This window comes from Mytilus californianus, unplaced genomic scaffold (genome assembly GCF_021869535.1).
Source record: "Mytilus californianus isolate M0D057914Y unplaced genomic scaffold, xbMytCali1.0.p SCAF_10, whole genome shotgun sequence".
Taxonomy (NCBI): domain Eukaryota; kingdom Metazoa; phylum Mollusca; class Bivalvia; order Mytilida; family Mytilidae; genus Mytilus; species Mytilus californianus.
The window spans coordinates 11,257,044-11,282,904 of record NW_026262582.1 but is presented as its reverse complement, the minus strand read 5'-3'; the positions used below and the strand labels follow the sequence as shown (position 1 = coordinate 11,282,904).

The 25,861-nt window shown below is 31.8% G+C and overlaps 1 protein-coding gene across 8 annotated transcripts in view; it reads left to right on the top strand.

Annotated features, from left to right (window-relative positions):
* LOC127717606 (prolyl endopeptidase FAP-like) overlaps positions 1-25,659 on the top strand; it is a 229,779-nt gene extending 204,120 nt beyond the window's left edge. For all 8 annotated transcript variants that reach the window (XM_052223319.1, XM_052223320.1, XM_052223318.1 and 5 more), the window contains 12 exons: positions 548-673; positions 6,359-6,501; positions 7,241-7,422; positions 7,726-7,824; positions 8,861-8,936; positions 10,242-10,436; positions 11,119-11,173; positions 12,169-12,271; positions 17,698-17,756; positions 18,540-18,612; positions 20,844-20,917; positions 21,687-25,659. In XM_052223319.1, the coding sequence (XP_052079279.1) occupies positions 548-673; positions 6,359-6,501; positions 7,241-7,422; positions 7,726-7,824; positions 8,861-8,936; positions 10,242-10,436; positions 11,119-11,173; positions 12,169-12,271; positions 17,698-17,756; positions 18,540-18,612; positions 20,844-20,917; positions 21,687-21,857 (1,356 nt within the window). In that variant the 3' untranslated portion in view covers positions 21,858-25,659. The remainder of the gene's footprint in view (positions 1-547; positions 674-6,358; positions 6,502-7,240; positions 7,423-7,725; positions 7,825-8,860; positions 8,937-10,241; positions 10,437-11,118; positions 11,174-12,168; positions 12,272-17,697; positions 17,757-18,539; positions 18,613-20,843; positions 20,918-21,686) is intronic.
* The last annotated feature ends 202 nt before the right edge of the window (positions 25,660-25,861 follow it).

Here is a 25,861-nt window from a genome sequence, read left to right as displayed (position 1 = left end):
ATGGAAATTAGACGAGCCAAATTAATTTTAGTCAAGGTGTTTGGTTCCACCTTAATAAATACTTTAATTCTAATAAAAGCTATCATTTTTGGCATCTAAAGTACAATTTATATACTAAATTTTGATGAAATTATGGTGTCGCTTCTAAATGAAACCAACAAACAATTATAAGTCGAATCAGGGTTTTTTTCGCAACAGTGTCATCAGAGCATTCTTTATAAAAGAATTTCTGCATTATATAATATATGATTACTACATTACTCTTGCATAAATTATCCACAATTTGTTTCTTACCGGAACGATAGCATATTTACTTGGTGAAATCACTAACGCATGCATATATATAAAGTCGATGTTTTGTCCATTCTGTTGAAATCTGTTTCCTATGTAATCTTAGTTTGTTGAAGCGACCAAGGAGAAAAATAACTAATCTATGTTACAATACTAAAAATCTTTTTAAACGTCAATTATCAACTTATATGCAAAAGACAGTAAACATTATATTATATTCTCAATGACTTTGAATCATGATTGTTTATGTTTCTAGGATAAACCACCATTATTTACAGCAAATGGAAAAGATTATTTAACGTTAATGCCAAATAAAGATGGGAAAGCCGGGTACTTTAAACATGTCGCCATGGTGGAGTTACCCGTGAGTAATATCGGCAAGGTTTGTTGTGTAGTCACTTTTTAACAATTCCTTCGTTTAACGTCTATTTTAAGTTTGTCTAACCATCTTTTTGCCATGTGGTTTAAACCCCCCTTTTTCATTTGATCATTTGCCAATCCAAATCGATACATTAACTGTAATTTTTCCCTTTTCAAATGAAGATTCCCTCATTGAATGTTTAAAATCATTGAATCATTTTAAGTTTGTCTAACCATCTTTTTGCCATGTGGTTTAAACCCCCATTTTTTTTTACCATTTGCCAATCCAAATCGGTACATTAAACTGAATTTTTTCACTTATCAAATAAAGATTCACTCATTTAATGTCTCTTTTAAGTTGTCTTACCACCTTTTTATATTTGACTATCTGCCAATGTAAATCGATACATTTAACTGATATTCTTTTCTTTATCAATTGAAAATTCTTGTTAAGAGATTTATCTACAGGCAGTGAAACATCATATGACGACGATTAAAGAATTCAAGAAATAAAATTTAATTTTCATGGCAAACGAGATAGATAAACAACAGGGATCCATTAATGAGCTCACAAAGACGACAGTCTGGTTCCTTTCGTGGCCAGTTAAACATATTTGTTTATGATACCAAAGTACGGTTTCAAGATGTGAGGTTTTCGTCGGAAATTATATACAAAGGGTTGTGCAAACATCCTGCGCATGGGTACTATAGAAAATCCTTTCAAAAGCTACACCATTAACATCTTGGTTGACAAAGCTATGTAGTTCCATTTTGATAAAGCCTTAATGAAGTGAGAGAAAAAAAAACGAAATAAACTAAACCCTGAATTGATGCATGAGTTATTCCTATGAATATTCCATTTTAAAGAAATGAAACCATGCTACAGTGGTTCTGTAGATTTTGTGTTTCCAATGGTTGTTTCATATGGATTGGCAAATGTATTATCTATTGACATCCCAAATACTTATATACACTCATTCACCTTATAACTAATAACTTAATTCATAATTTTCACATTACATAATTCACCTGTTGGAGTTGTTCCTATCTATTTTTGCCTAATTACCACACTTTGTTACTGTAATTTCTTTCTATTTAACGTCTGTTTTAATAACTTGCTGTTAAGTTGATAAAACGGTCAATGTCAAAATCTTGTCTAACTTAAACTACATGGCGTCTTTTTTAGTCGTTTCAGTTTTGATTAATCCGACCTAGCCTCTTCTTGTATCACATTGATATGCAGCATGAGCACACATATTCATTAATTTACTACTAACTAACTGTTGTTTTAATCACTTAACCACATCGTCTATAATGGAGGCTTATGAATTGGTTGACCGTTACGGTGTCTAAGAAGCAAACTAGCGGTGTTTTAACCCTGCCACAATCTTCCATGTTTTATTATTACCGATTGAAAAAAAAGTTAAATAACAAAAATACAGAACTTCAAGGACAATTCAAAACGGAAAGTCCCTTATCAAATATCAAAATCAAAAGCTCAAACACATCAAACGAATGGAAAACAACTGTCATATTCCTGACTTGGTACAGGCATTTCCTTATGCAGAAAATGGTGGAGTAAACCTGGTTTTATAGGTAGCTAAACCTCTCACTTTTATGACAGTTGTATAAAATTCCTTTATATTGACAACAACTTTGTTTTGAAATTTGATACTGCATCATCATTGTGACAAATGATACATACACACAGATGTTTATTCTCTTGATGAACCTGATCTAACTTCGTTTGGAGTTCATCTGAATATTTTATTTCCTCACCTCACTCCTACAAACCTTTTATCTCCGAGAACTGATTAATGCAAAAAACGTTCTTATAATAACTTGTTAAACATACAGCTTATAGATGAATGCACCTGTCTTTTGTTATTAGTTTTGTTTAGTTTTGCTTACTCATTTAGCTTGTAAATGCTAAAAAGAAATTAGAAAGGAAGATATTACATATCAAATAGATAAAATAATTTAGATTTGTTGAGGTTTAGTTGATATTTCTTAAATTTCAGTACAGAAAAAATGTATCTCTATATATATGATTATCATGTTCATTTATCACTGAAACTTGTCAGTTTTTACCCAAGATATCTGGTTGTCGCATACTGTATTGTTGTGATTGTTAGGTCAACACATTATATTAGTTTCTTCTACGCAAAACAACAGAATTTACAAAACTTAGCAGAGATTGAACTAATTGTGTTGTTCCGTCTTCAACCTATCGAGTCAGACACTGAATGCTACATTTCAAATACCAGGCGAGGTCAAACTTAAAATTATAATACTTATTTTCTCTGAAAAGGGAATGACAGCTTAATATATGAGATGTTGTTATTTTTTCTCCTTTAAAGTCTTCTATATCCCTATGCAGGACTAAATATTATCAAACAACTTTTTATCCGACAACGTTCCGCATTTAAAATGAAATAGCCATAATCTACCGATTTCAAAGAAGAAAAAACATGTAAAGCATAAACACGCCTGGTAAACCATCAAAACTCAACCAAATGGTTAAGCGAGAAAAAAGTTTACTGGCACTTCCTGTTGAGCTTTTCTGGTACAAAATATCAAAAATATAGATAGGGTAGGTCGACTTTTCATCAATTTATTACCAATTTGTAAATAGTTTGTTAAACAGGAGAATGTCATGCCATAGATAGCTAAATGAGTGCTCGTCTCGTTCATTACTCGGACCAATGTAATTTAAAGTGACATCGGAATGACTTTTCTCCCGAAGGTAAGAGGGGCCAGCTCAGTAATTTTTTGGCCAAATGACGGTGAGTTCAACAATACGTAACATATATATCAGTATATAAGTGTTTCTTTCCGTCATTATAAACGTATAATAACAGTTTTGTTCCTATTTCTTAGGACAAGATAATAATTTTATCAAGCTGAATATGTTATAAAATATGTCAGGTTGAGATTGTCTCGTATCGGTTGTGATATTCTGGAACAATGTTGAGATCTTCTGTCAAATAAAACTTCCAACAAGCTAATTGTCAATCGGATTCGACCGTCAAAATTCGTGCACCCTCTGTATAGTGGTTGTCATTATAACTTGTTTCTGGTTTTAACATTAGTTGTGTATGATCGAGTTTCTGCTGGTCCATTAATAGATACTAAAGAGTTTTTAAAGCCTAGAAAACGAGATGTAAAGTCTAGCGCTGAAAAGCTGAAGATGTTAAGTAAGCGCTGGAGAAGTAAAAGTATAGCACTCAAGAAATGTAAGGTCTAGTGCTGTAGATGTAAAGTCAGGCACTGCAGGTATATATTAGGTGGCAATACACAGTTAGGAGTTTGGTTTCGCAATTCGGCCCCGGTCAATTTGTCAATTAAGAAAGTAGATGTGCAATAAAATGTATTCCTAAATAGCTGAAGAACAATATAACTTTCAAAGGGGTTTTATATGAAAATTGATTTTCGTATGTTTTATAGGCAATTTTCTGGTTGACAGTTTTTGTGTCACATCCTTACCGACATTAGGTCCACTGAGAAATTGTTGAAGCGTGTTTTTTAGCGTTAAATGCATATGGTTTTTCAGCGTTTGACGTCTAGATAGATAAATGTCAATGGTTTAGGAAAAAATGTCATTCAAATGGATTGAAATTTTACCATATTTTGGGGACATTTGTAACATTTTCATCTCCCTTTTTGCAATATTTTGTGTCAAATAAATGCAAATTGTTTCCTTGATAACACATAAAAAATAGAAAAAACTGTTATTATACGTTTATATTGATTAAGTAGAACACTTATATACTGATATATACCTTACGTATTGATGATCTTACTGCCATTTTGTCAAAAACTCACCGAGCTGGCCGCTCTCACCTGCGGGAGAAAAGACATTCCGAAGTCATTTTAAATTATATTGGTCCGAGTAATGATCGAGACAAACTCTCATGTAGTTATATATGGCATGACATTCTCCTATTTGACAAAATATTTACAGATTGACAATAAATGGATGAAAAGTCGACCTACCCTTTTTATATTTTTGATATTTTGTACCAGAAAAGCTCAACAGGAAGTGCCAGTTAACTTTTTTTAACGTTTAACCATATGGTTAAGATTTGATGGTTTACCAGGCGTGATAAAAAAAAAATGGTGTAGATTTTTTTTTCTATTTTTAGACACCTTACATTACACCAATATATCGTCCAGACTGATAAACTTGTATAGACATCTCAATTCATAAAGCTTTTTTGTTGACCATATTGGTTAAAAAAAAGAAATGCAATTAAAATTAAAAACCAATTGTTCAGAGAACAATCGAAGGTCTTTCCATCAGTAAGGATCTATTTTGATATGAAAAATATTAAAATTAGGTTTTAAGTGTCAATTCCAGCGTCAAATGACAGCTTAATGTACGCTTATTCCAAAAATATATGGTTTCTATACAAAAAAAGATAAATAAGGGAGATAATTTTTGACTTCCTTTTTAAAAAATGTCACTTCCGGTATTGTTTGATAGTTTACTTGACACTGATTCCAAAAATATATAGTTCTATATACTTTTACATTAACTAGTACAATAAATAGCTACTTCCGGTTTACAAAAGGTCACTTCCGGTTGGCTTTTTCAAGGTCAAATGGCTTGCAACCTAATGCAAAAAGTCCCATGGCTTTATCATGTATATATATATATGAGGTAAAAGCAAAGGTCAAAATATAGAACGTCGAATCAACCTTTGACCTTGACCCCAATTTCAAGGTCATGAAACAAGGGCTTCAAATCAAAATACCCTAGTTCTCAATTATATATGATGAATGAGTTATATCACCATACGTGTAATTTTGAATATGATAAGGGAGAAAACTCCCATTAAATGTCTCCGTACCCTTTCAACTCAAATTTACGTGTTATGACATGTCACAACTAACAATTCTGTAAAAAAATTGTCGATATCTTATAAGATTTCTGAAAATTAGTGATAACAAGCCAAAATCAAAATTTTTAACATGACCTTGACCTCATTTTCATTTTTATGGACCAAGGACCTCAAATCAAAAGACCCTAGGCCTCTGTCACTTATGGTTTTCCAGTTACAAATACATTTCATATATATCAAATACAAAATGGGAAATAACTCTCATATGGAGTCTTCGTCAAGCTTCGGTCTAAACAAAACCTAACATCCTGAGTATATAACGAGCAATTTTGAAAAATAAATTTGTCGCTTTCTTTTACGGTTGCGGAGGAGATCTCATAACAAGAAAAACAGTGTTTGGGGAGATAACTCTTACAAAGAAAAGTGTTCGGTTAAACAGGGTCAGTTTCAAAAGCGTATAGACTGTATCATATCATATACCAAAAAACTAAGCGACATCTTTTGAAACAAAAATACACCGCAAGAAAAAAATTAGGCGGAAGAAAAAAAAAATAATCAGAAGAAAACCAATAGGTCTTTCCACGGAAAGGTGGAAAGACCTAATAATAAAAAATAACAATTACAAATTTTTATGCTTATAAATGACTACCCCAATAACTTTTTTCTTCCTATCAAATTTCATTTTGGAATTAAAGCTTCCGCAAAAAAATTTCGTTTTGGAATTAAAACTTCCCAAAAGAAATTTCATAAAACATTTTTAGCCTCCACCCCTCTTTCACCTATTATCATATTTGGACGCTACTATCCATACCTAATGCTTGGCAAGTTATTAGCTTCCAATTAATATTGAGGATTTTCTATAGCAGTTGTCTCGGAATATTGGGATAAGAAGATTTCTTACTCATGGACAATATGAAGTGACAGATATAGTGGGTGTAAATGATGAGTTAAGGGAGGTGTATTTCATAGCAACTCCAGGAGACCCAAGAAAAAGGCATTTGTATAGGTATGTCAAACTATAACTTTTCTTATTTCCAACTATAATTTTAGTATGTCCATGCTGCAAGTCAAACTAGAACATCTACTTAGTATTATATCATTGCTGCTGTGCTTATTAAGATATTTAAAGCGCTCTTGTTCAACAGTATCATCTATATTGGTATGAGATATGCAGATGTGGTTTAATTGCTAATGAGACAAATATTCTCCAGAGACGAAATGAAGTTGATGGCAGCAACTATAGGTCACCGTTCAGTTCATCCTTCATCAATAAGCAAAAATCATACTGTATATTCAGCTATAAAATGAGAAATGTGAAATAATTCAAATGAAAATAAGATATTTAACCGAAATATCTCTGATAAATAAATCTAAGGGGAAGTTTTTTTCTTTGAAAAGGTATGACAGCTAAATATACGAGTTGATGTCATTTCTTTTCTTTTACAAGCCTTCTATATCTCTGTACTTTACTATAAAAATTTAATCAGTCAGACTTTGTTTCCGAAAAATGCTTTCGCACTTATAATACAATAGCCATAATTCAGCGATTTAAAAACAAAACTCAATTAAGGATAACAGGTGTATGGTAGTATTCAGTATTATTTGTAACAATAAAAAAGTTGCTGGATTTTTATCAAGCTTTCATTAACCAAACATTCTTTGTGGAAAGGGAGATAAGCAAGCGTTAATTGTGGAAAGGGAGATAAGAATGACTATCTAATCCGAAATGTTTGATATATTTGCAGTATCTCTACAGACAGTCCATCTTCATCATTCCAACCAACCAAAAAGTGTCTTTCATGTGACATTGATGAAAAATGTCAATATGTCAGAGCCTCTTTCAGTAATAGTGGAAAATATTATATTCTTGGATGCCTTGGTCCAGACATTCCTTATTTTATACTAAAATCAACAATGTCTGATATATGTAAGTATTTCATAGAATTAATTTCTTTTGGTTTCTTTTATACGTATGAAATTAAATATATGAGCCATGTTGATTTAACATAGTTTATAGTATTTTAACAGTTATGTTTTAGCACTAATGTATTTCAGTATTTTAAATGAATTTTGTAACTTTCAAACTAAGTTTTTGTTTTAAAGCTATATAGTTCTATGTTCTCTAAGATGAAATGAAGGCGAATAATATAATTCTTAAGTTACTTTTGTCCTGTTTCAGAAAATTAAATTAAAAAGGCTGATATCTGTAACATTATTATTCTCATTACAGCAATTATGTTAGAGGACAATCAAGTATTACGGAAAAAATATGAGAAAGTAGCCTTTCCAAAAATTAAGTTTGTAGATATTGAGACAGAGGATGGTGAGAGTAAGTAATTTATTTCATTGACTTTTAATAAAAGGCATTTGCATTCCCGGGTTCACACGCACACATCGCCAACGCAAACTGTTAGGTTCAGAATTAGTTGTTTCAAATTTCTTACATACTCATATGATATGATTAATCTAAAAATAGACCGAAAGGATCTTAATTTATCAAAAGTTTAGCGGATGAAAGGTACTGATTTGATTGGGATCGATATGTTTGTAAATTGATTAGCAAACTAAATATGTTTCTCTAAATTATCTTTTAGTCCCGTCAGTTTCATACAAATAAAAACGGCGGTGTCAATTTAAAATTCATTTAGTTGATATGAGACAAGGGTAGCTTACTGGTGTTTTAATATTACGAATTTTGAAAAAAATAAACTGTGTGAAAACAACTGACGAAATTACATAGACTCCAGAAAAAGAACACGAGTGCGTGGACAGAGTCAGCATCTGCTCCTTTTTAACAATTACCCACCCTGGGAATCCAAACTTAGTCATATTTTCACAATTGGTAATAGCACACTCTCACGCAATCGGTAAATTCACATCCAAGACCACTTTTCTGGTATCTTGTGGTTCTAACACAACGAAAACGTCTCCATCGTGTGTTAAGACACAGACTCATCACATCAGTTATCCTATTGGGGAAGGAAACTGTTAATTTTCGTTTGATTGATTTCAGTCGGTCTACATCATGCCCTGCTGGAGCATTTTTTTGTGTTATGAATGTGTTAGTAATGCGGTTGTTTGAAGTGTTTGAACATTGATATGCGCGTTTTAAGGTACTTATAATAAATTGTGCGAAAAAGTCGTTATTATATTATGACATAATCTTTTACATTTACAAAAGTATAACTAAATAATTTTATCTAACTAGAAGAAAAAGATATAAATAAATTATCTTTTTTCATGAGAAGAAATCGGTCATTTACGCTTTTTATTCTTTATAATAGGATTTCCACGACGAACAACTTTTACTTATGCGTTGGACTTTTGTTAAAATGGTTCTAAATCTTTCTGCTTTATTTTTTCAGAAATACACGCCAAGATGCTGGTGCCCCCTGTATGGAATAAAGATGAAATTATTACATACCCATTGTTATTATCTGTGTACGTATGTTTGAAATCTATGTCTGCTATAGTATAACAACATATTAAAAAGAAGATAATGTAGGAAAAAGGGATATGTTCGTATATGTCAATGCAACAGCAACACAACGACACACAAAATTAAAAAAGAAATATGTTGAGGTCGAAATTCGGTTTTCAACAAAAAAAACAGGTGTTTTATACAAAATATAAAGTACTTACATTTAATTGGTTAAAAGTAGAGAAGAACTTTCACAGAGAATATTTTCCTTGAATAGCAAATGATATTGAATATCAGTGGAAGACGAGCCTAGTGTTCTGAATACGCCACCTTCCCCATAACTATCTATGAATATTCTGTAATGGATGAATATACATTCATATTCACATTATATTACCTGTCACAGGATATCTACTCACAAGATGGTCACTGCTTCCATAACCGATTACTCATATAAAAAAGTATAAAAAAAACCTGAACTCCGAGGCGAATTCCAAAAAAGGGAAGTCCATAGAAACTGGCAAAATAAAAGCTATCAATTAACGGAACTAGTGAAAACAACTGCCATATTCCTGACTTGGTACAGACATTTTCCGAAGATAATAGTGGGTTAAACCTGGTTTAATAGCTAGCTATACCTACCTATGGTAGAGATAACTGTTGATTATGTGTGATTATTGCTTTGAAAAAAAAATTCTGAATACAACTCCAAGCATGTTTCAAGTTTTCAAGTTTTAATGTAACTATGCATAAAAAATAAGAAAATGTTGTATGATTTCCAATGAGACAACTCTCCACAAGAGACCAAATGATGTAGTTTTGTTATCCAATATTCTTTTAGGTATTCAATGTAAAACAGAAATTAGAGATAAACTTATTAACGGTATATAAGAATTGAATAAACATAAAGAGTACACTTTTATTTGAATGACTCTAATTGCCGAATTTCAAAGTAGAATGATAGATTTTTATAATTAATCATGTCTTAATATATTCACGAATAAGCAAGCGTTTTGAAAGTGAACTGTGAATTCATTATTATTCATGTGATACTAATTTCACAGGATGTTGTGAGTACAGGCGAATTACGAATTTAAATGTGTTATAAACTACAAATTTTGTATAGGCTTGTATGCAGACTTTGGCAAAACCACGAAATCAAATATCACGAAAATTTATGAATCTACAATTTTCAAAAATGTCTGTTCTTTTTTTTGACAACTCGCTTGCCAATAATGTTGAAATCAACTACAATTACATAAAGATAATTCAAGAAAATAAATACTGGAACTCATAAGTCTTCAATTATATGGTTTTGCTTATAGGTATGGAGGTCCAGGTTCTCAGTTAGTTACAGAGAAATTTGAAATCAAATGGGCATCGTATTTAGCTAGTACTAAAAATATCATAGTAGCTTACGTAGACGCTAGAGGGACAGGTGCAAGAGGAGATCGATTTTTACACAGAATGTATAAAAACCTTGGTTCCATAGAAGTTAAAGATACTATAACTGCTGCTCAGTAAGTATATATGTATTCATTCACAGAGATCACAATCTATTGATACATTTTGATTGAATGTACTTTGAAAATTGATTAAATATGATGCAAATCTGATTATTTATTTTGTAATTTATTGGGTTTTAGTTTTTTAAGTTCAAACATTTTCATAATTAGTGCAGCGAGATTAATTTTGAGTTTAAGATAAAATTATTTGTAATGAAAAGAAAAGCAGATATATAGAGCGGAGGAAAATGCCACGGTGATAGTATGAAATTTTCAAGTGACATCAGAACAGTTGTATTTGTTAATAGAGAAATGAAATACATGTAGCACTTGGGATCGACCAAACCTTTTATTCAAGCATTGACAATCAATGTTATAAGCACTAACAGTAGCATTTTAATTCCAGTATAAATCATTTAGTCCATATTCAATTTCATTTTTTTTTTACTTGTGTATTTTATTTTATATTGAGCATTTGCTCCTACATGATCATTATATTAATTGACAGTTATTGGTGGGGTTCGTGTTGCTCAGTCTTTGGTTTTCTATGTTGTTTTGTGAACTGCTGTTTGTCTGTTTGTCTGTTTGTCTTTTTCTTTTTTAGCCATGGCATTGTCAGTTTACTTTCTACCTATGAGTTTGAATGTTCCTTTGGTATCTTTCGCTCTCTTTGACAAACCTTTTGTACTTTTTTCAGATATTTTGATAGTTTGTCATACGTTGAATCAAGTAAACTGTCAATTTGGGGATGGGTAAGTACAGTATTTACAGTAGGGTAATCTCATTGTTACAGTATTTACAATAGGGTAATCTCATTGTTACAGTATTTACAATAAGGTAACCTCATTGTTACAGTATTTACAATAGGGTAATCTCATTGTTACAGTATTTATAATAGGTTATCTCATTGTTACAGTATTTAGAATAGGGTAATCTCATTGTTACAGTATTTAGAATAGGGTAATCTCATTGTTACAGTATTTAGAATAGGTTAATCTCATTGTTACAGTATTTAGAATAGGTTAATCTCATTGTTACAGTATTTAAAATAGGGTAATCTCATTGTTACAGTATTTACAATAGGGTAATCTCATTGTTGATTATAGATTTTAATAAATTCTATAATTTATATATACCATAGATTAAAGATTAAACAAAACTCAAATCATGTCCTTTAAATATACAAAAATCGAAAAATCGTGGATAACTGCTCTCCGTGATTGCCAACAGTACATACATTTGTTCATAAAAAACATTTTCCGTAATTATATTGCTAAAAATAAATACATAAAACCTCTTCTCATTCAGTGGAAGAACTTCATATTTGGAATGTATACCTGTTACTAAGCTTTTGTTGTTCAAGTTTGGGTTTTTACCTATGTAAAACACATCAAATGAAGATGAATCTTATTTCTGATATAACTTGAAACTAATCTGAATTTGTGGTTGTAACTTTGAAGAAATATATTTTCTGTAAAACCTATTAACAAACTAAATGGAGAAAAGTTAGTAAACAAGTACAGTCAGCTGTTTTTTGTTCATGACTTTATCATGGTCGCATCAAAAGATGAAATGGAACATTTTGCATATCAATATTTAAATTTCTGTAGAACAAAGAATGTGTTCATATGAAGAAAGTATTAAAACCAATTCATATGTTTTAAACAAAGTTGAGTCTTTTTCAATTCAAAACGGTCTTATTTGAACTATCAAGTTATAAATATATTTTTTTAATTTTTTCTGGCAGTCATATGGTGGTTATTTAACTGCAAATGTACTGGGAAGACAACCAAAAGAATTGTTCGAGTGTGGAATATCAGTGGCACCAGTAACAGATTGGTTATATTATGGTAAGTAAAAAGTATTAACAAAAATACTGAACTCTAAGGTAAATTCAAGAATGGGAAGTCCAGATTGGTTATATTATGGTAAGTAAAAAGTGTTAACAAGAATACTGAACTCCAAGGTAAATTCAAGAATGGGAAGTCCAGATTGGTTATATTATGGTAAGTAAAAAGTGTTAACAAAAATACTGAACTCCAAGGTAAATTCACGAATGGGAAGTCCAGATTGGTTATATTATGGTAAGTAAAAAGTATTAACAAAAATACCGAACTCCGAGGTGAATTCAAGAAGGTGGAAGTCCATAAACCTCACAAAATTAAACGTTAGACTATTACAACCAACAGAAGGAATGGAAAACAACTGCCATATTCCTGACTAAAACCATTTCCAAAAGATAATATTTCAAATTAAGTAGAGTAAGGTGAATGGAGAAAGATTTATAAATGTATAGATCTGCGAGTGTCTAAAAGTAATTTTACTGGTTGGATTATGAAATCACACGTACGATAGAATGTAGATAGATTGGCACGGTCAGTGGGTTTTCATAGAGTTATTGTTCTTTGCATAGTTTCTTGTATATTATGTTCCGGATACTGTTTTGTAATTAGATTTTAGAACTAGAACAGAAATTTGATGAGAAACGTTTGTTATTACATGTGCCTCTTAGCCTACCAAGAAAGATGTGAGCAAGCTTCCCTAGATGGTGGAGGAACCCTAATAACTTTAATACATCATCGTTATAATAGTGTATGAACACGAAGTAAGATTTTCGTACATAAACATTTGAAATAACATTCTAGAAATTTGACATCCAGCATCAGCACATGGCACCTCGTTTTTGGGCATGGCCACGGTAAACAAGAAAAACAATTTATTTATGCCCTTGCGTTTTATTCTGAACTTACTATAAAGCGTTTTATTCTGAACTTACTATGTTGGATTGGATTTCCCTTGAACTCTCACGAATTTAAGATCAGGTCAGAGTGGCAGTGAAGATGAAAATTTTTACTTCAACCCAACATTTCTGTCATTTAACAACATTTCAGAAAAATCCGTTTAAAATGACACTTTCCTCAGGAAATTTTTTTTGGGCCAAACATATTCGCCAATTAAAAGGTCCGATTCTGACTCCAGTTTTGCCGAAAAATATTTAGTGGTACAAACTCCGGAAACACCTGAAATAGACCCCATTCAGACATACATCACAAACACTGTATTAACACATGCTGATATTGATGAACAATTACTTTCCGCTAGACAAAATATTAAATTCAATTCCGAAAGTTTGAAGAAAGCAACATTTAGCACAAGTACAAGTTCAAAATACAGGACATTGCAGTAATGGAAAAATTGGGTACATGCCGAAAATTTGCGGTTTATCCTAAAGACAATGGAACAAAATTTCTACGAGAATTTAAGTCATTCTGTAAGTTCATAAACTCGGCATTTTAAATGAAAAGAAAGTTGCTGCTTTTCATCTTGTGATAATTGAACATTATGACTGTATGATTTGTAAACATATCCATAGATGCTAACATTTGGAAATGTAATTAAGTGTGAAATTGTTATTTAGATAAAGTCGGAAACCGTTAGATTTGATTAATGTTGTCTGCACATGTTTCAATAGTAAGATAAGGGTCATGAGAAAGTTCACTTAAAGTTGCATGCATTGATTCATTATTATTATGTAGTTCGACCGTTTAGGTTTAATAAATTATAGCTTAGGAACTTTGTGTTTTTCTATGTGTGTATAGTTAAGATACCACATATTTTGGCGACGAGGATAAACTATTATATTTATTGGATTGATATAAACATTTACAATGGCTGATGATCCACCAGCAGCATTTGTTATGCCTTCAAATTACGGCAGAATAGACGAATTTGATGAACATTCTGAAGACTGGATTCAGTACACAGAAAGATTAGAATTCTATTTTACTGCCAACAATATAGACAATGTTGAGAAGAAACGAGCAATACTACTAAGTGCATGTGGGAAGAAAACTTATAAACTAATGAGAAATTTATGTGTACCAGAGAAACTAAGAGAAAAAACGTTTGATGAACTGGTAAAGTTAGTTAGAGATCACCAAAATCCTAAGCCATCAGAAACTGTACAGAGGTATAAATTTAATACTAGAGATAGAAATCCAAACGAGTCGATTTGTTCGTATGTAGCCGAATTGAGGAATATTGCGCAACATTGTAATTTTAATATGACATTAGAGGATATGTTAAGAGACAAACTTGTGTGTGGCATAAAAGACGACTGAATACAGAGGCGACTTTTAGCTGAGCCAAAAACTGTATTTCTTGCACCGGAAGTTGTTTATTTGGGACACAAAATTGACAGTAAGAGCATTTATCCAGTTGAGGCTAAAGTGCAAGCCATTAGCGAGGCTCCTGTACCACAGACTGTGACCGAACTAAAGTCATATCTTGGAATGTTGAATTACTATAACAGATTTTTGCCTGATCTGTCAACAAAACTGGCACCCTTTCACGAGTTGATACAAGAACAAACAAAGTGGAAATGGGAGGAAGCGTTTGTCGAGGCAAAGTTAATGTTACAATCATCAAAAGTCTTAGTGCATTATGACCCCAGCAGGGAATTAATTCTGGCATATGATGCATCAGCATATAGAATTGGAGCAGTACTTAGTCACAGAATGGACGATGGAACTCATAGACCGATAGGTTATGAGTCAAGAACATTAGCACCTGCTGAGAAAAATTACAGTGTGCTAGAAAAAGAAAAATTAGCCATAATATTTGCTTTAAAGGAAGTTTCATCAGTATCTATATGACTGGATGTTTAAAATATTTACGGATCATGAACCATTAGTTGGATTATTTAATGAAATTACTCCGATACCAGTAATGGCAGCAGCTCGATTGCAACGTTGGGCATTGACATTGTCAGCTTATGAATATTCAATTTTGTATAAAGAGGTAAAGAATAATGCTAATGCAGATGGATTAAGTAGACTTCCGTTAAACTGTAAAACAGAACCAGAAGTGCCCGGCGAAATGATACTTTTAACGGAACACATGGATCTAACACCAGTGATGTCACGACAAATTAAATCGTGGACTCGTAAAGATCCGATATTGAGTCGTGTTATGAACTATGTACTACAAGGTTGGCCAGCATCAAATGCAGATGATGAACTTAGACCGTACTTTTCACGGAAATTAGAACAAGCTTACATGACGGATGCTTACTGTGAGGAAATCGTGTTGTGGTTCCGACACCGGGACAAGAGACTATCATGCAGGAGTTACATGAAGGACACCCTGGAGTCACACGTATGAAAATGCTAGCACAGTTACGTGTGGTGGCCTAAAATGGATTCAGAATTAGAAAACAAGGTCAAAACTTGTCATGAATGTCAGGTGAACCGTCATGTGCCAGCTGAAGCTCCGTTGCACCCCTGGGAATGGCCAGAAAAACCATGGTCTCGAGTGCATATCGATTATGCTGGTCCGTTGCATGGTAAAATGTGTCTGGTATGTGTCGATGCACATTCAAAGTACATGGAAGTACAAGTGGTGAATTCAGCAACATCAGCAGCAACAATTGAGAAATTGTGCATGATCTTTGCGACACATGGAATTCCAGATGCAATTGTTAGTGACAATGGGACTCCTTTCACAAGTGAAGAATTCGAGAGTTTCACTACGAAAAATGGAATACGCCATATTAGAATCTCACCGTATCAGCCCAGTTATAATGGTTTGGCTGAACGTGCTGTACAAACGTTTAAGGAGGGTTTAAAGAAAATGAGGGAAGGAAGTATCGAGACAAGAATAGCAAGATTTTTATTTGCATATCGAATAACACCTCATGCAACTTCTGGAATACGACCGTCAGTAATGTTAAGGGGACGACGACCGCGATCTCTATTGGATTTAACATATCCAGACCTACAACAGCGTGTCAGACAGAAACAACTAGTTCAAAAACAATGTTATGACAAAAGTATAAAGAATCGTGAGTTTGACATAGGAGATAAAATTTATATTTTGAACCAAGGTCGTGGAACCGCAGAAAAATGGATAAGTGGAACCATTACCAAACGAAATGGACCTGTAACGTTTTGTGTTAAATTAAATGATGGACGTATTGTGAAAAGACATCAAAATCAAATTAGAAATAAGTATGACAATGTTGTGGAAGAACAATTAGATATGTCCGAGATTCCGGATATGGAAATCTTGTCAGGTACAGACACAACCACTATAAACACAGACGTGAAAAATCAAGAACCATCAACATCAAAGCAAACCGTAAATACGCCAACACCAAATGTTACTTCGCGCCCGAGAAGAATGACGAGACCACCAAATCGTTATGGAGAATTTATATACAAATGAACTTTATATAGGGTCAATGATTAATTGTTAAGGGCAGAATAATCCCTGTTAACCATTCAAGGTTAAAGCAGTCTACCTATACCTTTCTTGCATGTATTTTTAGATTTAGTTTATTTTCACTTTCTATAGCAGGGTTAATTCATGTGATTATTTTATCTAGTGTTAAGTACATGTGCAGATTAAAAGTTCGTGTAATAAACATTTGATTGACAGTTCGGATTAAGGATGGAGGAATGTGATAATTGAACATTATGACTTTATGATTTGTAAACATATACATTGATGCTAACATGTGGAAATGTAATTAAGTGTGAAATTGTTATTCAGATAAAGTCGGAAACTGTTAGATTTGATTAATGTTGTCTGCACATGTTTCAATAGTAAGATAAGGGTCATGGGAAAGTTCACTTATAGTTGCATGCATTGATTCATTATCATTATTTAGTTCGACCGTTTAGGATTAATAAATTATAGCTTAGGAACTTTGTGTTTTTCTATGTGTGTATAGTTAAGATACCACGCATCTTCATTTGGAGGGACCTTTGTGAGCAAGCTTCCCTAGACGTATATCAGATGTGTACAATTACCTATCATATATTACGAAGTATATAATAAGAACTGTGTTGACATAATGCTTTGCTTAGACTACACAACATTCATACTTGATAATATTGTAATAATGTAAGACTGAGCGAAATGTGGATTAACACAAACTATTTGACTTTGAGATAGTTTTGTGATGTACTTTATAATTAGTATTGATTAGCTCAGTTCCTGTACATTCGAAAAATAAAGTCATAAAAGATACCAGGCCTGTAACAAGATCAGGACTGTACTTTGTCGGTGAATAGAAAAAGCAATATACACAACAACAATTTTGTTTTCATAGAAAGTAGATCAAGACACAAACTCGTACTGTAATGTTAATAAATTATAGTCATCTATCACGCAAAGAAAAACAGTACAATATTTAAAATCGTTACAGTAAATTAAAAGATAAAAAAATCAGAAATATTTACTTTTTGTCATTTTGTCTGTTTTTAATTGATAGATTCAGTGTATACAGAAAGATATATGAACACCCCAAGAGAAAATCCAAATGGATACAGTGTAAGTTGTTTTTCATTCATTACGTAATAGCTCAATTAAATTATTTGGAAACCCTAGGGAAATTTGCTGTAACAATCAAATCAATATGTATGTTTAGAATGTATATGAGGTAAAGTAAACAACATTTTACAAAGATGATAACTGGTTGTTTTGACAGACTTTTGAAATATAAAAGCTTACGGTTACACAGGTACAGAATATACTGTAAACCAACGTTTTTTCACAGATACTTTTTTTTCGCGTTTAGCCCTTTTCATCAGACTTCGCGGCGATTCATTTTCGATTCATGTTTTTAAAAGGAAAGACCCAAGTGTTACATATTCCACACGATTTAGATTATGGTTATTCTTTTACTCGCGAAAATCGCGAAAAATAGTTGGTTTATAGTATTCGTATAGGTATTAATTTTCAATTAAAATATCCGTCATTTAACGACGTACATACAAATTCACATCAAGTGGAGATAATCAAACCGGATATCGCTACAAAGTTTACAGGTTTGCTTTGATTTTGCAAAATATTAAGAAAACATGAATAGGTTTTCCATTTTTTATCCAGGAAAGAAAATTTTATGAGTAAACACTTCATACAATGATTTTCTCCTATTCATATGATACAGTAACGAAATAAAACACAAAAGCTCTTGAAATTATGCATTGCAACTTATTTTCTGTAAAGTTAACAAAAAAAACTCTTTCTATAAAAGTCATGACATATCTAATGTAAATAAATGTAAGGTTTGGTCTTTATGCCAATTGAGATCTGTGTCGTGTTTTTTTGCAGACAAGCTCTGTACTACAGTATGCCAGGAATTTTAAGGATGTTATGTTCATGTTGGTTCATGGCACTGGAGATGGTATGTTTTTTATTATGACATTAACACATTTTTGTGAATACTAACAATCTATATGAGGATTAATTTATTCCTACAAATATCCAGCTCTTAGGTCAATAACTGAAGAATTTATTCATGTGGAAAACAAAAGGTTCAAAGCACAAATATGTTACAAGAAAGTTAAGAAAATACATAACAGATACTAGTTCTAAGGAGAAAGACATTCAATACGAGAATTTGAAGAGAGCCAAACAATACCATGACCATGAGAAAGAAGACAATCTACAGTATACAAAACACAAACACACAAAAATAACTTCAACCAGAGTAAATACAGGGTCTTCAGAAGTATAGGAAATGTATGTTCCATTGATACTGCCAATTTTAATGTTAATTAAGTGCACATTCGCATTTGACGAAGTCATAAAATGAAGAAAAGAAGCCGGAATTGTGCCAAAGACAAGCGGACCATATCATTTGTCATATCTAAGGGATATCCATAGCGGTTAGCCAAATTATGTTTATGTCCATTAAATATTAAAACATACCATTCACTTTACCATTAAAATCAGTGGTTTCATAGCTTCGTTGTAGGCAGAAAAGTCTCTCTAGATAAGAACGATTATTACACAATTCGTTAAATATCGCATTAACTGAGATATATGAATTCCAAACTCATGTGTTTCTGTAATGTTACTCTATATACAAATGGAAAGTTCACAATAGGTAAATTGAAAGCATATTTTCAGTTTTAATAGTGAACTTGAAATTAAGGATACTACTGATACAAGAAGGACTGCTTCATACCTTGATCGTTTCCTCAATATTGACACAGATGGACGACATCACACTAAAATCTATGACAAACGGGATGATTTCAACTTCCCAATTATCAAAAAAAACAATTCTCAGCAGTAACATACCCTCTGCTCCGTCGTATGGTGTTTACATATCTCAATTGATACGTTATGCTCGTGCATGTTCACACTATACTGACTTCATATACAGGAGTGTACTCCTTACGCAGAAACTGCTCAAACAGAGTTATGAGGAGGAAAGATTAAAAATGACACTCCGTAAATTTTTTGGACACCATCACGAATTGGTTGATCTATACGATGTATCTGTGTCTAAACTAACTAATGACATTTTTACCACGTCTTATATTGTGGTTTAACATACAATGTCGTCTGTCTTCGAAGTACCGAACGTGACCTATTCCCGAATATGACTGTTATACCGAATGTGAATTTGCATTACTATACGACGTGTCTCAATATTTTGTACATCCAACATTCATGTATTGATTTTTGATGTTTCTGTTATGGTTTCGGTTGGATAATGTGTTATGTCTTATCGTTTGTAGTCCAAACAATTATAAAATTGCCTTTCGATACATCATTGTCATGAAAATTGTTTGGACTGGTATTGTGAAAATAATTGTATGAAGTTCGAGACAGCATGTTAGTTACGTAAGTGCGTCACTGTTTGTGATGTCCTGTGGTGTCTGTCGATGATGGAAGATGTTTGTTGTTGTTCTGCGGTTTGCATGTTGTGTCGACTGTTTTATTATTTGTTTGTGCGTTTCTCTGTGATGAGTGTTCTTGCGTGTGTTTGTGTTGTATTTCTGTCACGTAGTGTTGTCATTTTAGCGATATATTTTAACATTGTCATATAAGCGGGAGGTTTGGCCAGCCATAAAACCAGGTTCAACCCACCAATTTTTCTTAAAATGTCTTGTACCAAGTCAGGAATATGGCAGTTGTTATCAAATAGTTCGATTCTATGTATGTTGGCGTTTTGTATTGTTGCACTTCAGTGTTCCTGTTGTTCCTTTGTTTTCCTCTTATAGTTTACCTCGGTTTTAGTTTGTAACCCGGATTTTTTTTCTCTCAATCGATTAATGACTTTTGATTACCGGTATACTACTGTTGCCTTTATTAACGTTAGTTCTCATCCGACCATCACTGTCAATCTCTATATGTAAGATAATGTATGTTAATTTACAAACTGACTTCATTTAGCTATTAAGCATGGCGAAATGATAACAGAGAAACTATGCAAACTGTTAATATACCTACTCTTTTCCTCAAGGAATGACTTTTACTTCATAGATTTTCTCATTGTTGAAGGCCGTAAGGTTGCCTATAATTGCTCACATCCATTTAGTTTAAACTCTGGTGGATAGTTGCCTCATTGGCAATCATACCACATCTCCTAAATTTTATAGACCTGTATAATTTCTGTTGCAGATAATGTACACTTCCAGAATTCTGCTCAGTTAATGAAAGCTTTACAAGAGGAAGATGTTTACTTCACTCAACAGGTATTTTATCTAGTAAAGGTTTCATAACATGTAAATCACTGTCTCTAATTGTAGCATCAGTTAATCGGTAAAGACCCTTAGGCATCTACAACCCATAATTCATTATAGGACAGGCTACATTATGGCAGACAGAATACAGACGAAACGATAACTAGCAATAAAAAAACTACAATATAAAAAATGAATAGTGAACTACACAACCATTACTGAAAAGCAGGGTAGGATAGAAAGCTAGTAATTCCTATTTCAAAGGAAAACTCCGATGTGTTGATAATAATTCAAATTCTTTGTTAAGTCTTACTCTGTGAACAGCTTAACATTGCGAAAAGAGGAGTGTATTGTTACTTCTTCGAATGAAATATAGTCTAACGAAAACTTGATTACAGAACTTCGGTCTTAATGAAACAGTCATAATGGTCACCACTAAACCATTTAAGATCCTGAAATGATCGTATTGTAGCTTTATTATGTGTGACCAAGTTATCAAATTCATGCTGCAAAGAAAGTTTGAAAGGAAAAAAAAGCAGTTGTTATTGTACAAGTATATGTTGGTGCTCTTTGAAATTAGCTAGAGTAAAATTAAAGTCATTTAGTTTGCCGAAAAGTGCCTTTATCTTAACCGTCCTTAACAGTTTATTTCTAGAATTTGGTGGTTTTCTTATAGCCACTTATTCTTTTTTTTTTCGTGAACTTGTGCTAAAAATATAAATGGATATTAAGGAAGGTATTTTAAAGATACTTATTCTTAAATATATTTTCCGTATTACAGTTTTATACAGATCAGCAACATGGCTTAAATGGTGGACATACGAAGGAGCATTTATATAAATCAATGGGAGATTTTCTAGATGAATGTTATCATGGTACATCAGCAAAATATGAAGAGAGAAAGGAAGCATTAGAACAAGAGAAACAAGAACCAATGGAAGGAGAGAAATGATGAACAAATTCTGTGATATTTAAAAACATTTAGTCCAGTGTGAGTTTCCAATAATGTCCGATCTTCTCCGGTAATTAAAACATTGTGGACGAAAATAAATCAAAATAAACCCCTGGTGTAATTGTTGTTTCGTTTAATGACAAGTCTACATATATAGTTATGGAGGTGAAATCTGGACTGTAAAAGGTTGAGATATCCTTGACCTTTGATAACTAATAAGTCTGCGAAACATCACAATTGGTAATTGAAATGCATGTGATAATGACATTATAGATAAAAGCCCGTAACCCAAGGTCGACATTCAGCAATGTAAAAATACAAACAGGTCAGTGATTATAAAGCAAACACATGTGCAAATAATCCATAAGAAGGGTAGATTTGGTGGAATTCGTAATAGGTCTAGATATTTTATGAAAAACTAAATTGTTTATTTATCTATTTACCGAATAGTGTTGATTGTAATGTACTGAGACCAACAGTCACACATATCATGTTTGGCTGATCACATTTGGAAAATGTGAATAAAGTCATGTTTTTTTCAAAAATATTTGAATATTAATTTCTTAAATGAAATATCTGTTGTTTGAATGATAGATCGGTATAGTATGATTATCATCATACGGTACAAAGAAAAATCTAAAAACTTTTCAACATAATGTATATACCATTTATCTTGCATATTCATTTGAATTCGACATAAATGTACACATTGTACAAATTCTTTTCAAACACTTATAAAACATATTTGCTATTTGATAATACTGTAGATGAAAATATAGAGTGTACCTATTACCTTTGCTCAATATTTATATGAATGTTTAACATAAATGGATATTAGAAAAGTCGTAAATGGATGAATGATACATACATTAATGTTTTAATCTATATACTAGTAATTTAAAAACTTGTAGTTTATCATTATTCGAGTTTATTAGAATTACCTTATTTCACATGTACGTATGGTAAATTTTCATGATGTATTCTGTTTTTTACCTTGTTTGTTAACACTGCCTTCATTAAATTAAAGGCAAAGGCTACACTTAGATATGAAATTGTCTACAATTATATGTGATAGATGGATATATCAAAACCAAATATATGTCACATGCTATGTAATTGGGAAGAATTGAACAAATTCTCGTTTTCCCAGCTACACTTCCTTAATTCATTTGTAAATAGTATTTTATCTTTTATTTACTTGTACAGAAGAGAAGCCAAAATTTGCAAATGTCATAAGGTAATTTTGGAATATTTTGTAATTTCAAATATTACATTATTTATTTTTACGACTTGATTCGTTACTTTAATTGGTCTTTTTAAAAAAAGAATTCTTAAATTTTGTCAGTTATCTAAACGTTTTTTCTGTTGGAACTTGCACAAAAATTACCACAAAAAAACTTTTATTGGCATGTTTGCTGGTGAATATAATACATTTTATCAGATAAGCATTAATCTTTTTTAGATATGGAATCGATGATATTTAGTTTTTTTTTATATAATTACCTTTTTAATCATTGTTAAGTTTTGTACTACTTAACCACCAATCAAATCCCTTGTACTAGTAAATGTAACATCATTTTGTAAATAGATATTCCTGATCATTGTTAATATTTTTATTTTGATGTTTTTCTCTTAATGACATCTGGCCCAAGAACACAGTTATTTCGTAGTGCATTTCTTTTAGACAATAAACATGATAAAGGGAAATTAAAAAAATCCCAAATTCGCTTTCTCAATAATATTTTAACAGTGTAGTATCAGCTCTAACTCAAAGTATGGATAATTTTATGTTAAGGGGTCTTGAATTCTTTTGACAGCTTCAGACATACTAATTTTTAACCTTTTTCAGCTGGACCAAATCACTATTTTACTCTAAAATTCATGAATATTTTTACTTTGTAATGTTTTCCCTCTTCTTGCTATTTGAGGCATAACACATGAAGAAAAAAATTTGGAAGGGTTCTAAAAAAATGCAACTAATACTCTGTCCACAGTAGGGACTATATTTGTAGACAACGAAAATCAAAGTTGATTACTGTGTTCCCAGACTTATCTATCATTATACAATAATTGCATAAAATACACTTCTCTCACTAAAAGGCCATATGCAGAAGCAACATAATTATTAACTAACTTCAGGGTTAGACTAGTCAAGCATACATATAAGCGATTTGTAATGCATAACGGAAATGTTTCACATTTTAAATAACCCCTATTCTCTAGAATAAACCTGAGCTAAAAATAAGTACAAAGGAAAATAGCTTGCATCGCCAAATTCATTAAATGTATGTCTAATAAGTATAATATTTAAGTAATGTATGAAGTATACTGTTTCGGCTGATGCCGCTAAAATGGATTTAATTCTCCTTCTATTGCAGATTATTACATCAAATATTTGTATTGTGTATTTTAATGTTTGTTTTACATGAATCAACGTATCTTACATTCTAACAGATGTGTTTATTACTGATTCATGTACGGCAATAAAACAAAATGAAGCTCAAATCAATTGATAAGAAAATATTATCAAACTTAATCTATATAAATTGATAGCCTCGTGATTGTGTGTTGAAATGTTATTGTGACAGTGTTTGTCATTTTTTTTTACAATGGTCATTATCAATTGATGTGTCTTATTTTATTTTTTTTTAGCGTTGTTAATCCTTGACAGATTCAGCGTTCCCCCAACCTTTTTAATCGGAAAAAATATAATTGTGTGGTAAAGAATCGTCCAATATATATTGTTTTTCACCAATTACGCCCCACTTAAAAAAAAAATCCTGGATATGCCCCTGTTTATCACAGAATCGTGTTTGATATAGAACTCATGTCACATAACTCTTAATGGTGAACGTTGTTACGAAGCGATATTTTATAGTTTTGGTTGAATCTTAGACAATTATTTCAATCTGTTCAATATTGGATAACCAATTTCAATATTGTAGAATTATTCTTACTCAAATATGTGAGTATCCTTGTAAATTGCCAAAAATTTTGCATTACAGTGTTAAGCTCATCTATCGTAGAAAAAGTTTTAATATTTATTCTTTTGCTATTGAATTTTGGAAATTTGAGTAAAGATATGAATTAACATGAAAGTAATCTTCAAAAATCATGACACATTAAGAAAATGTTATCACCTCTTGTTACAAATTTTGCAACATATCACCTAAAATATTGTTTACATTTTAATCTTCATTTGACTGTTTTTAATGTTTCAATAATCAACCATAATTGTCCGAAATACAAACAATGCCTCTAACATGTATAAGGTAGAATTATATATGTGTCATTATCCATTAACCACTAAAGTTAAATTTCGCAATCAGATGTGAAGCAATGTATTGTTAACATCTTCAAATGACGACACAATTTTGAGAAACGACGTAAAACTTCATTGAGCAACGATACAAAACAAAACAGCTAAATTCATCTAAAGTTAACATTGTCCATATATTTTATACAACCACAGCATTGCATGTAGCAACACTGGATATTAATGCAACTTACACGTTTTGTTTTGTTATTACTATTTATATATGTTGTTTAATCAGACAGGTTAATATTAATCAACTGTGACTAATGATATACACTTAACTTACAGGTGTATACATTTAATTGTACAGGTGTATACATTTAATTGTACAGGTGTATTCTTTTAATTGTACAGGTGTATCTTTTAAGTATACCTCATTTGTTACATTGTCAAAACAATTATTCATATATGATTTGTTTTTCATCAGTTTTTAATATTATATATAAATCAACGAAAATGTTGAAATAAACTTTAAAAAAAGAGAAATACATTATGGTTGATTTCTATTTGTAACCCAACTCAGACCAGTGAGGTGAGAGGTCGTTTTTTGCTGCATGTTGAAGGCCTCACTGTGACTTTGAGACGAAGAACAGCAATTAAAGCTGTTGGATACCTCATATTTGTTTTCTACCAGATGATCGAGTTAAGAAGTATTTGATTTATTCTATGTGCGTTCTGTTATTTCATT